The following is a 13,313-nucleotide window of genomic DNA, read 5'->3' as shown; positions in this document are numbered from 1 at the left end:
AGGGAAGAGCGGGCTTCCCCGGAGCCCTGCGCCCCGTAGGCACATGAGGGGTGTAAAGGCAGGCGCTGGGCTGGCTCCCGCGCCGAGGGTGGCGGCTCTGTGCTGCAGCCCCTTCCCGCATTCGTTCACGCCGCGGCTCGGGCAGTGCGCGGCAGGCGGAACGCTCGTTTCCCGTCCCGGCGCCGCTCGGAGCGGCCACCTCGGGGTGAAGCTGGGGACACCGCCCGGCCCGGGGCAAACGGCACCGGAGTGGCCTTAGGCTGCGGCGAAGGAGCAGCCGCAGTTGGTGCTCGGGTGGAGGGGCTTGTTAGTTATTTCTCTCTCGGATCTAGGGAACTTTCTTTAATTGCAACGAAGGTGGGAAAACTCTTCCTTCATTTCCAGCTATAAGGTGCTAATTTGAAGGAAAAGACCCACAGGGCACAAACGCTTCGTTCTGTGCTCTCTGCTCCTGACAGTTTACAAATCTAAACAGAAGTATTTTAAAGAAGCCATGCAATACTGAGGAATTTCGAAGTCTGTTAAGGTGAGGTCGATGAGCTAGATATCTCACGGAGGAAATCCCTTGCGGTTAGCATTGCAGCGTTGATTGTGGGAAAACGCAAGCCCAGGGCCAGGGGGAAAGCCAAGATCTGGAGACGTGTATGAAGAACACGGGAAGCTGCAGATCGCAGTGGGGAGCCGGAGGGCAGGAGAGAGCCTAGCACGACTCCGGCAGCGGCCAGCTCAACCCCGCAGCAGGCATCCAGCCGGCCCGGCCTGCCGGTGAGCCCCGCTCCCCGCGCCCGCCTCGGCCGGAGCTGCGCTGCCTCCTGGGCACCGAAATACGGTGTAATAGCGTGTTACGTGCTGCTCGGCTCCGGCCGAGTCGTTCCCTTCCCTGTGTACGGCTGGCTGCAGAGATTGCTTCTCTGTTGTCCGCAGCTCTTTCTCCATATAAACCAGCGTTAACAGCAAAAGGCTCATTAATAAAACCGCTGGGGGAAAGAATGGAAGCGCGGGTAGGTCTGCAGAGATACTGCTATCCCGAAACCCTTTGGTCGGAGGTCGGACGCCGTGAAGACGCTTTGGGTTTGGTTTTTTAAAAATTATTTTAGTTATTCCATTGGCACAGCACGAACGAGCCGCGTGGATCCCGAAGGGGCTGGAGGCAGCCGGCGGTGCTCAGGGGATGCAGAGCCGGCTCCCGAGGGCCGAGGCGTTATGCCGCGGAGCCGGGGGACTTGCCAGGCGGCCCGGCGGCCGCCGCGCTCCCCCTCTGGACAGCCGCCGTTTTAGGCTTGGGTTGCAGGGGGAAAGCAGGCGGATTATGGCTGGGAAAGCACGATGGCCGGCGCCGTGCTCCCGCCGGCACTGTCGGCTGGAGCCAGAGCTTTCCCCTGGAAGTGATGCGGGAAGAGTCGGGCTCCTCCCGCCACTGGGCTCAAGGACATTTTCGTTTCATTTCGGCTTTCCCTCGTGAACCTGCCGCCGAAAGAGGGATCGCGGTAGTGCGGAGGGACGAGAACCCCTCCTACGGCGGCAGGGTTAGATGGCTCGTCCGCGACAGCGAACGCTCGATGGCGGGGCCACCCCGCAGCGGCGGCCTGGCTCCTCGGCTCCCCAGTGCCTTTCCCGGGCCGCGAGGGGAGCGCGAAGAAGGCGCGGCTGGGCAGGAGGTCGGTCCTGACGCGCTGCCCATCGCCGGTTTGCCTGGGCCGCCGCTCTGCCCGGGCCGGGCCGCGGGACAGGAGAGGTGTTGGAGCCTCGACGGCATGTGGCGCGGCGGGCAAGGTGGCAGGGCGGAGCGGCGCTGCAAGGGCCGAGGGCGCGGAGGGCGGCGGGAGGGGCCCGCTCGGCCCGCGGCAGGTGCTGCGCCGTTCCCGCACCGCCAGGGCCGCGGGCAGGCGGGAGCAGCGGCCGCCTCGGGCTGCGCCGGCGCCAGTGCCCGCGCGATGGCGCTGTGCAAAGGCGAAGGCACCGGGACGGGTCGGGCGGGTGGTCCCGGCCGCGGCCCGCAGGAGCGGCCGGGGTCTCGGGTCTCGCTGTGATGGAGCCTGGGCCAAGCGGAGAGACCGGAGCCCTCGCCTGTGGGATCTGCTCTCCCCTCTCCTCCTGACCCTGCGTCCTGGCAGTGGGGACTACAGCCGCCACCCCGAAGGGACTCAGAGCTGCTTCGCTGGTGCTGGGGGCCATCCCTCTCCCATCCCGCCGGCCCCTGGGCCCCCGTGGCAGCCCGGGACATCTGCGCTTCGAGGCAGTGCCCGCGGGCGGTGGGCCGGTGTCTCCCGGGACCCCAGCGCGCGGCGCCGGGGACCTCGCCTGGGCCCGGGCCACAGCGCTCAGCCCCGGCCGAGCCTCGCGGGGAGGCTGTCGTCCCGCGGGCGCCGGGGAAATACCGGGTGGAAGGGGGAGAAAGCAGCAGGGAGGAGGAGAGCGCCCGGCGGATCCTGCCACGGGGCGAGCCACGGGGGCCGGCTCTCGGCCCGGCTGCGTGGGGCAAAAGCCGCCCCGGCCCGGGGGGCGGCATAGCGGGCAGCGGAGGCCCCGGAGGTGGCGGCAGCCCCGGCTCCAGCCGCCCGCCTCTGAAGCCTGTGTGGGCACAGAGCCGCGATCGCTTCCATGCGTTTTGGCTTTAAAAGCGGTAGTTAATGAAAACCAAACCTTTCCAAGGAGGTGTTTTTGTTCAAAATTTTTTGGTAATCAACGACTGAAGGGGTCCGCAAACTTCAGTAACAAGGAGCGCTGGGCACTCGGAGCTCATCCGCTCCTGCTCCCATCAGAGTGAGAGAGCAGAAAATTCTCGTACCGGAGTTCGTGTTAGAAAAAGAAAAATATGTTATTAATATTATTAATATTTTTTCAAATAGTTGTTTTTTAATTGCGACATTGAAGACGGGTGAGGAAAGCAATGGGAAATAATCACCTTTTCTTTACAGTGGAAATAAGGACATGTGAAAATCATGCAATGGGGGGAAAAAAGCGTTTGTAATGTGAAACAGAGAAAAGTCTTTTATTGGGAAAAATATGTAAAAAAAAGGCATAATAATTAATAAAATCCGTATAAATTAAGTGATGTTTACAAAACAGAAGTTACCAAACAACATTTATACGAATTCGGTTACGTTTCCCTGAGTTTCACTAACAAGCCCCTTTGCTTTCACGTCAAAATTTTCAAATTATTACGGCTCCCGATTTCAAAGTTATTTTCTTAGAGTATTTTATGTAAACTTTCAGTTTATACATACGGACTAAACACATATTCGGTAATCCTGATATTCCAGTGAACGCGGAAATGAGAAACCAGCTGCCGGTGGAGAAAAAAACGAAAGCAAGAGAAAGGTGCAGGGGATTCATTGCAAATAAAGCAATCGCTACATATATATTTAAATGTATTTAATTGTATGCATTATTCAAGTGCTCTTCTGACTAGTTTAATAATTTAGAATCAATAGTTTTCCTAAAAACTTTATAAAATATTTACACTTAATAAAATATTAATCGATTAACAAGCCAGTTGTACTCTTATAGGAGCTTTAGTAAAAGTCCTGTAATCACGCTGTCGCCACACGTCTCCGCTGTTAAGGAAAGGATCACTGACAAAATGTAAATGAAGATCTTCAGACGGTGGTGTTTATAAAATACCTCATTAATGGGCTTGGATTGAGTCTCTCCATCCATCCACATCATCAGATATAATAATAGTAACGAATCAGACAGGGAAGATCCTGGCTAAACCATTGGCATTTTTTTTTTCCAGAAGTACTGAAGTCCTAAATCACCAATTCTTCTAACTTTCTGGCCATTGATCCTCGGGCATTCGTAGTTCAACATCAAAGGTAAGAACAAAACATTATTCAATTATTCAATAGCTGGTGGAAAACGTTAACTTCCATACTGCTGAGCTTTATCAAATGGGGAGGGGGGGAAGGGAGAAAAGTTAGATCGGGTTATTTAAAAAGAAAACAGAGTTCTCCAAACTTTGAGGCTCGTTTCTGAGAGGGAAAGCAGGGACCTGCCTGGCGGCAGCCGCCGCGCTCTCTCCTCCGCAGCCTGCGCGTTCCCGGCACCGCCGCTCGTTTCTCCAACCGCTCCCGGAGCCCCGGCCCTGGCGGTATCCCGGCCCCCGCCCTCGGCCTTCCGCTGCTCCCCGTGTCTTCTCTGGCTCCCCCCGACTTCAGCCGGCGATGGGACGCGGCTCCCACCCGCGTTCACGGCTTGCTGTCCCGGGGCAAGGCTGGCACCGCGTCCAGACTTCGGCGGCGGATCCCGCTGCCCTTGCCGAGGCGGGGAGAGACACGAGTGCTTCGGCCGAGGCGGGGACAGCCGCACTTGGCACTGCTTTTCGGGGCCGGCCCGGAGGTCGGATGTGGAACGAAGGGATGATTTCTCTTACCCTGCCCGGGGATCCTCTGCTTCTCCCGGTACTATTTTCAGGAGCGGCCCGGAGCTCACCGGGACACCCGAGCGCTCGGGTGGGCCGTCACTGCCACTCGGAGGGAAGGAGGGGAGCAGCGGGACCGGCGGCAGCCGATCTCCTGTGGGGACCTGACCCTCCCGCAAACCCCGAGGTAGCACTGGGACGGCTGCATGCGGGCTCGAGGCAACCACCGCTGCCCGCCCTACTGTTCCCGGGTGTTTACGGGGAAGATCTGTCACCAGGGCTGCCCGGTGGCCGTGATGCTCCCGCAGGTTCCCAGTGTCGCCGTGCCCGGGACAGGGGGCTCCGCACCCCACTAACCCCCCTTTTTTTTGACCCTCCGGCGCCACCGTAAAAGACAGAACTCTTAAGGGAGCCCGGTTGGGAGGGCGGCGCCGCGCACGGAGCCAGCCGCGGACGGGTGGCGGGGGAGGCGGCGGAGGGAGGTGTCGGGGCACTTTGGGTGCCCGCCGCCGCCGGCTCATTCCTCGCCGCCCGTCCGCCGCCCGCCCTCCCCGCCAGAAGGGATTCCCTCGGTCCACCTTAACGTGGGTCTCGTTCCGCCGCCGGCGGGCGGCGAGGGCTCGGCGGCGCGGGGCCGCCGGCTCATTCCCCCGCGCCCCCCGGGCCGGGCAGGGGGCGCTGCGGGTCCTCGGGGCGCCCGCGGGGCATGGCCCCGTCGGGAGACGCGGCCACACCGTCGCCGGCCCCAGGGAGCGGCGCGCTGCACCTTGCATTAGAGAGAGAGGGGACTGCCTGCCGGGTGACCGCTCGCTGCCCCGGGACTGGTGAGGGGCTCGATCCCGCCGCGCTGCGACTTCCCGGCCGGAGCTTTGCCCGCACCACTGGCTGCACTTACGTAGCGCTGTCATACCCTACCCGCAGCTCCGCTATTAAATAATTTAGCGGCGGCAGCAGCAGCGCTTTTCTGCCCGCTTGTCACCTTCTCCCGGCCCCCGCCATCAATTATTCAGGACCATCCCGGTAACTGCCTGGAGCCGGGCGCGGAGAACAGGGAGACGGCGGGGCCCTACCTGGGGCCGGTCGCTGGCTCTTGGAGGCCTGGAGGAAGCGCGACCGGCCCTCGGGGCGGCAGCCCCCACCGCACCGCGAAAAGTTACTGTCGCCTCGCCCCGGCGGAGAGAGGTTGCGGGAGGATCCCCGCCGTCGGTCGGTTCCCAGGGGGACGGGGGTGGGGCGCGGGTGGCAGGACGCGGCGAGGCCGCACGGGCTGCTTCGGACCAACCCGGGCGTCTGGACTGAATGCCGGTGGCAGCTTTGCTCCTCCTCGGTCGGTCCGGTGTCCCCAACTCCCACTTCCCCACCATCCGCCCCCCCGCCCTTCTCCTTGTCCCGGCTCCTCCTCCTCTCCTTCCCTCTCAGCCCTCCCCCAGCCCGACTGCCCCTGCCCTTGCGCCTTTCTGCCCTGGGTCTCTCCTGTCACCGTCGTGTCGTCCTGCCACGCTTCCCCTTCCCCACCCAGCCTGCCCTACGCCCTTCCTTCTCGCGGCACTGCGCTCCTTTTTCGCGTGTGAGATGTGTTATTTATTTATTGGTGTTTAATTTCCTGCCAGGTGGGTTTCTGCCTCCCACCCGTACGCGCAGCGGGGCCGGGGCTCCGCGGGGCGGGCTGGGCCGGGAGGAGGTGGGCTGCTGCGTGCCCGTCTGTGCCCGATTCCGAGGTAGCAGCGAGACTTGATTTTTGCGGGGGGGCGGGGAGGGGGAGGGGTGTCAAGGCGAGGAGGGGTGGCGATGTTTGGGATGCACAGCCCTGGGACGGGAACGCCGCGCAGACAGACAGGCAGACACACACACACAGGCGTGCACATACACCAAACCCGAAAGCAAGGACAACCCCAAAAAGGACTCACTTTGCCTCGATGACTCAACGCAACTAATAACCGTTTCTCTGCTCTCTGTGGCGAGTCCCTCCTGCCGCTGCTGTCGTTGGCAGAGGAGGGAACGATTGAAAGTGACACACGGGGGGCCGCCGCCGCCACTTCTCCGCGCCGCCAGGCACTCGCCGCCGCCGCGGAGCCCGGGAGAGCGGCGCTCCCTCCTCTTCTCCTCCCCCTGTTTCCCCCGGTATTGATTTTCTCCGCTGAAGGTGTGAGAAGTCGGCTCCCTCTCCCTTCTCTTCTGCGCCGCAGCCGACGGCCCCACGCCTCCCCGCCCCCTCGTCCCGACCTCTCCGCTCCGCTCGCCACCCGGGACCCTCCGGGACGGGGCTCTATCCTTGCCGCCCCGCGGGAAACCGCCCCGGCCCCGCCGCCTCAGCACCCCCGGAGGAGGGCGAGGAGGGGGCTGGGGGTGGGGGGAAGGAGTAGAAGCGAAGAACGCGGCGTGGGAGAAGGAAACAGGAAAACTTTCCACCCTGGATTCTCTACTTCTGATCCATGGACAGAGCCCAACTCAGCCAACTTACAGACAGGCTATAAGCAGTAAGTACAGCGGCAGTTCGCGGGAGCCGCTCGCTAGAGGCTTCCTCGCCAGCAGCCGGCTACTCCGTGGCTGCACAGCTGGCCGGCGCGGGGGGGCCGTGCCAGCGGGGCCGTCTGGACTGGCAGCCTTTTCCCCACGGCCCCCGGGGGTGGGCCGGGACTGTGGCCGGACCCGGGGCGCAGCACCTGGCTGCGGCAGGCGGCTGGGGTGCTTGCCTGCCGAGCGCGATGGGAACCGGGGCGCAGCACTGCCTGCCCCCGCCCGCGGCAGGTTGGCGCCGGGCGGGTGAGGCGAACCGCTCGCTTCCAGCGGGGCCGGCTCCGGCGGCGAGAGCGGGGCGGCATCGCACCCGGCCGCTACTCGCCTGGTTTCACGGAGCTGAACCGCTCTGGAGACGGGCATCGGAACAGACGAGCGGGGCCCGGTACTGGCCAGCGGTCACTGAAGCGCCCCTTGTTTCTCTCGCCCTAGGTCCGTGCTCCTTCTACTGCGACCTGCCAGCGGGAGCAGCGTCCCCGAGCATGGAGCGGAGGAGCGAGAGCCCCTGCCTGCGGGACAGCCCCGACAGAGGCAGCGGCAGCCCCGATGTCAAGGGCCCCCCCCCCGGGAAGGTGGCCAGGCTGGAGCAGAACGGCAGCCCCATGGGCACCCGCGGGAGGCCCAACGGCGCCGTCACCAAGCCCGTGGGAGGTAACCGTGCGGCCGCGCTCGCGGCGGCTCCGCCGCCCGGGGCGCGTAGGGCGGCGGGCCCGGGGGAAGCGTGTGGCGGGCGGGTCGGCACCGTGCGCGGAGGGGCCGGCAGGTCCGAGTGGCGGCTGGAGGGCTGCTGCCCGCTTTCCTGGGCAAGCATTTGGCTGCTCGGCACCGCTGCGGTGTTGGGGATCCACGGGAAGACTTGGACCGGGCGTGCGGCGCGCAGCCCTCCGGCGTTAGAAGGCCGCCTGCCGCAAGAGGCCACCCCGGGCCGAGCTCTGGCCGGGCAGCTCTCAAAAGGCGAGAGCTGATCCTGCCGGAGGGTAACGGGGTGAAAGCGTGTCCTGCGCTCGGCGCTTTCTTGGTGTGGATTGCGCTGGGGCAGCCCACGGGCATCCCCCGGCCCTCCCGCAGGGCACGTCAGCGGCCGGGCGGCGGGCCTGGGCAGCGCCTGCAGCGGAGGGCAGCGCCGCCGGCTCGGGTGCGGGCGGTCGGGCTGCCTTCGCGGATGTAGGTGACACCAGTTAGGTGCGTTAACACCCACCGTCACAGCTTTAAGAAAAGGGTCACCAGGGTGGGAAAAATGGTGGCGTTTATGGTTGGATTTGGGGGTTTTGTTTTTCTTTCGGTAAGTAGCATTTTGTAGAAGTTGTTGTAAAAGAGAATAGGGCATGTGTAAGGTTTAGCTCTTTCAGCAAATATATTGAGCATTAGTTTTGCTGTTTTCCTGCGTTTCTCTAGAATACTTAATCTTTCCTACTTTGCTATCAAGTTGCTGGTCAGTTTTATGTTAAGAGCATGTTAAGTGCGTAGTTGCTTTTTCCCCTCCTTTTGTTCCAAGCAGGTAAACTTTCCAGTCACTTCTTTTAAATGCCTTCTTTATTCCTCTTAACTCTGATGCTGTCGTGTTTAAGACAGTGCAGCCTTGTGTTAGGAAAAGTATATTTAAAAATCTTCAAATTAACCAGGTGTTGTGAGCAGAATAGTGCAGGAAGGGCCACCAATAACTACGTTAAAAAAACCTCTGTATTTGTGTTTCAAATGAGCAGAGCGGTAACACATAATTGTAGTTGTTTATACACAAGGAGTTTGTGTAGCTGGCATTTCGAGAGATACACTGAAATGGTCGTCACATGACTCTCTATTACGTGAGGTTTATTTAGCGATTTTACCATTAGATGCTTGTTTTAGACCTCTTTGGCTCAATAGGCATCCTAATTGCTGAAGTTTGCTAAGGAGCTGCAGATTTTGTTTTAAAAGCGTAGGATTCATTTAGATACCTAATGAAGGGTAAGAGAGCTCACTAGTTTTTATGTTTCTTTATATCTAGTTTTTAATCCTCTTCTCTGTGTTCTTCCAATGTATGGAAAAAGAAGAAGCAGCTTTGCAGTGAAAGACTTGTAATACTATTCCACTTAGAAATTGGTGAAGAAATAATGTGTTGAATAATTGTAAAAAGGAATTAGTTAACTAGCTGAATAATTGTAAAAAGGAACTAGTTAATCATATAAAAAGTAGTGTATGTAGTTTTACATGCCTTTTTGGAGACTTGGTTATTCAAGCTGCTTGATTTTTAAAGGAATGCTAGAATTAGAGCTGAAATATTTTTCCTTGGGGCATTTATAGAAATGTGCTTTAAGAAAACTCTTTTAAATGTTTTGGAATATATGTTTGCTTTCTAGTTGCAGCTGTATTATCCAAGAGAAATTCAGCAGCTTTTATAGTTATATTGGTGGTTCAGCCTGAATCTGGCCTGTTAAGCTGTGGAAGATCTCTTCCACTTAAGAAAAATACTTTCATTTCTGAAAGCAAACTTTTAAGAGCCTGAGTTTTCATTCATTACTCTTCAGCTCATTTATAAAGGTGTTGAAGACTGGAGTGTATAAGTGTGGGGGAATAAGAAATGCAGGAGTAATTTTTTTTTCTTGTTCCTTAGCTGGCGTTCTTTAAACACTCTCAGTCTCTTTGAGTTTAGGCTGTTCATAATAAAGGTTATTCATTACTCCTTATTGATACTGAAAGCAAGAAAAAAATTATTCCTTTCTGAGTACTTACCTAGGTTCTATAATACTCAATACTAAATTAGTTAAGGCAGATTCTTTTTAATAAGATAATGGTGCTGTTTAAAATTGATTTTTTTTTTCTCCTGGCAATGCTCTTACAATAAATCAACATAGCTAATTTCCAGATATTTTCCTTCTGCTCTTTTTCAAGTTTGAACTTTAAGAACCTGTTACAATCAAGTGATATTTTCCTGAATGCGGATCACACCTGTTTCAGGTATTTTTGGAAGTCTGTGTCTTTGCAGTGAATCCTATGGTCTTAGTAATTTTTTCACTGGAGTTGTGAAATGCATCTGTAGACATTTGTGGATGGACTTACTTTAAATTTACTGGCAAGTTAGTATAAAAATTATTTGAAGTAAATACTGATAGGGACTCTCCTACTATTATGCCTAGAGTCTGACAAAAAGGAAACTATTGAAAGTCATAGTGAAGTGACATCCAGGGCTTCAGTTGCCAGTGTTTCTGTTTATTCTTATTTCTTAGGCTCTAACAAGTGATAATACTTACTGAACGTGAATTGTATTTAGGACAAAAATGGAAATACTTTACCGAAAACTAGAGACCATTTCAGTTTGTTTTTTTTTATTTTAAATTCCATAATGTGTATCTAAAGATTTTGAAAGCAACGCCAAATGCTAGCAATTCTTTTTCTCATCTCATTTTGGGCCTTAGATATGTAAATGCTGAAATTCCTTCCTATTTGTCAAGTGACTTTTTGTTGTAATAATATCAGTTTCTGAAGTTAATCGTGAGAACAGAGCAATAAGCTCTCAAACTATCTGCAGCTATGATGAGTGTGATGACCTTTGGTAACCAGTTTTATAATCGTACTGTTTGCTGCAATTATTTTTCTAGTGACTTCCCTGAGAAATAGAGAAATATAATGCTATAGGTGTTTCTAGCTTTCTCACTAGTTTTATGAGTAAAAAAGTGTTTTAAAATAAGCTTATGTAATGCAGACAGAAAATTAATTGTTTTCATGAGAAATTTTGCGTTATGATTTTCCTAGTTTTTTATTCCCAACATGAATGTCCTTAATTCAGAGGGCCATTACAGCAGCTATAATAATCTAGTGAAGGTCACTAAAAAGATAAACGAGGTCTTAAAGGTTGTGTTTAATAGGGTATTTAAAAGTTTTGGTACTGTTTACAATGTTGTTAGCGTCAGTCCAATGTATTAGAGTCCAGTTTTGGTTTGCCTGACTAACCCAGTGCTTCTGAAATATTTCAACAGTTGTCTGACCAGTCTGTTTTAAAACCTGTATGTAATAAAACACAAGTGCTCAGATTTTAAGGAGAGTAAGGTTCCTTGGAAAAAAAGACTAATATCACTTTAAAAAACATATGAAGCCTGGGAGAGAGTTTAGAGCAAGCAAGAGCACTGTGGTGTTGACAGCTTTATATCCCTGTTGGGTAACATTCACTTACTAGAATTGGCGTCTCCTCTCAGTTAGTAATTCACTCCATAAGGATTAAAAAAAGAGGGATGATTAATGACTAGGAAACTTATATTTACAGAATTGTTGATTGCAGTTCATGAACCTGTTTGTGTAAGAGTGGATGTACATATATATATATGTGTGTGTTGATTTGAAGAGTGTAGAAAATAAGCATCAAAAGCTTCTGAAAGCAGCTTAAAATGCCAGTATGCAGAGTGAGCTGTTCTGAAGTTTGATTTTGCTGACAAAGAGGCATAGAACCAAATGATAGCCAAGGGAGCATGTTCAAATTTGAAACAGGAAATGATGGCAAAACATTTTTTGTTTGAATTCGTTTGATGCAGTCTGATAATATGTTCATATTAATTTAACTGTTAAAAACTGTGGTTCAATTTACAAAATACTAATGGAGGGAACAGCTTTTGGGCAATTCAAACCAAAGTATATGATCAGGATGTTAATCAGTAGCTGTAGTTAGGGAGCTTGTATGAAGTCAGATGTAACAGAAATGTGGATGCAGTGACTCTTCGGAGCGTTGCTGCTGGTTGCTGTGAGCCCCCTGAAGTTCAGTGTATCGTGGTTGTATCTGCTTAAGTGTAGTTAGAAATCAGTTTTAATATATCTCTGGGGTGACAGAAACACAGGCTGATGGTTATAGAGCTGTTTGTCAAAGTCCATTCTACATATTTCTGTAAAAATATGGTAGAGTTTGTACTACCTTTTATATCTTTACAAGGATTTTAAGACACTTGACTGGAGCAAAAATTCACTTCTGTGCAGACGGAAGAATACAGCCTGATCAAATTTGCTCCTGTGTTCTAAATGGTTAGCTAACATGGCGTCCTGAGCGCAGTAAGGAAGTGTGTTTCACTTGTCCTTAGGAATTGAGCAAAGTGAAAGGTTTAAGTTTTTGATTCCTGCCCAGATCGTAAGATGAAGAACACCTTCCTGCTGCCTGAAAGAAATATGTAGCTGTTGGAAAGAATTAAGCGCGCTGAAATACAGAAGCGTGAAAGCCGCAAACCCTTGTTAGTTTCAGGAACCAGCATAGATGTATGTTTTATGTTTTATGTTTATATTTTATGTTTTATCTGTGGCTGCATAGTGGGAAAATGTTGCTTTTAATTTTATATGATTCAGTAGGGATTTGGAAGAAATGTAAAATCTTGCATTTTACATGTTTCTGATATATAATGAGGAAGAAACCTGTAACAGGAACAGTAAGAAAAGCAAGACAGTGATTTTTTTTTTTCGTGACTGATTTTTAAAAATGACTTTCTGGTATTTTTGCTGATCTTCATCCCTCTCTTCCTTTTTCAGTCAGGCTATATCATGTAAATAGAACAAACAGAGCAGTCATTCCTGAAGGGTCATGCAGTGTATCAGCTGTATTTTTGCCAAAGTAGAAAAATAGTCTTTCTTTATGTGTTTTCAGTACTTGGTCTGTTATTAAAATAAAGACACAGTTGGTTGAAGTGCGTGTGCAATTGAACATACACATTAAACAGAATATAGGGTATCCACCCATTCAATGACCTAGACATAATTTGATGTTTAGGGTAATTTTGGAATCCCTAAGTTGCATCTGCAGAAAGACACCGACAATTTTGAATTCAAGATTTAAGATTAGTGGTAGTAAGATTTTTTTTTCTTTCCCCTGCAACAGTTCCTAAGTGTTTCAAGTCATCTCCGTGCTTCTTTTCCACACCCATGGCCATGTTAGTTAAATGCATGCTGTTATTCTTATCATAAACCAAAGCAAAGAAAAAGCAACCAACATAATTGAAATTATCCATATTAATTCTCTGTTTACTCCTCCCTTTTTAAGTTGGGTCCTGCTTTTTCTTGATCTCACTGGGATAGAACATGGTATATTTACTGTCAGTTATTTATAGGGCAATTCTTTGGCAAACTCACTTTAACAGGAGGTTTCAGTGAATCCCTAGAACTGTTTTTTGTGCCTAAAGAAGATGGCAAAACCATATTAAAAACTAAAAGGATGCCAATGAGGTAACATATTTTCAAGAAATTAAATAGTGAATTATCTGCCACTTAGAATTTAGATGAACAGTTGGGACATCAAAGGAAGGCCAACAGTATTAACCTTTTAGTATTATGAAGAAACACTTAGAGGTAAAGCTTGCAGATTCCTTTCTCAAATACCTAGTTTTGTGGAATCCTTTTATTCTATTTAAATACTCTTCTGATGCTGGATACTTTATCTTGATTTAAAAATAGAAAAAACCTGGCATAATGTAACTGTAATCAAGTCATC

General features: G+C 52.3%; 1 protein-coding gene across 1 annotated transcript in view; it reads left to right on the top strand.

Annotated features, from left to right (window-relative positions):
• Window positions 1-7,346: 7,346 nt before the first annotated feature.
• SATB2 (SATB homeobox 2) overlaps window positions 7,347-13,313 on the top strand; it is a 127,809-nt gene continuing 121,842 nt past the window's right edge. The window contains exon 1 of the mRNA XM_059476436.1: window positions 7,347-7,531. Coding sequence (XP_059332419.1) covers window positions 7,363-7,531 — 169 coding nt within the window. The 5' untranslated portion in view covers window positions 7,347-7,362. The remainder of the gene's footprint in view (window positions 7,532-13,313) is intronic.

The sequence above is a fragment of the Ammospiza nelsoni genome, chromosome 7 (genome assembly GCF_027579445.1).
Source record: "Ammospiza nelsoni isolate bAmmNel1 chromosome 7, bAmmNel1.pri, whole genome shotgun sequence".
NCBI classification, from domain to species: Eukaryota; Metazoa; Chordata; class Aves; order Passeriformes; family Passerellidae; genus Ammospiza; species Ammospiza nelsoni.
The sequence above is the reverse complement of the archived record's forward strand: the minus strand, read 5'-3'. Positions and strand labels throughout refer to the sequence as shown.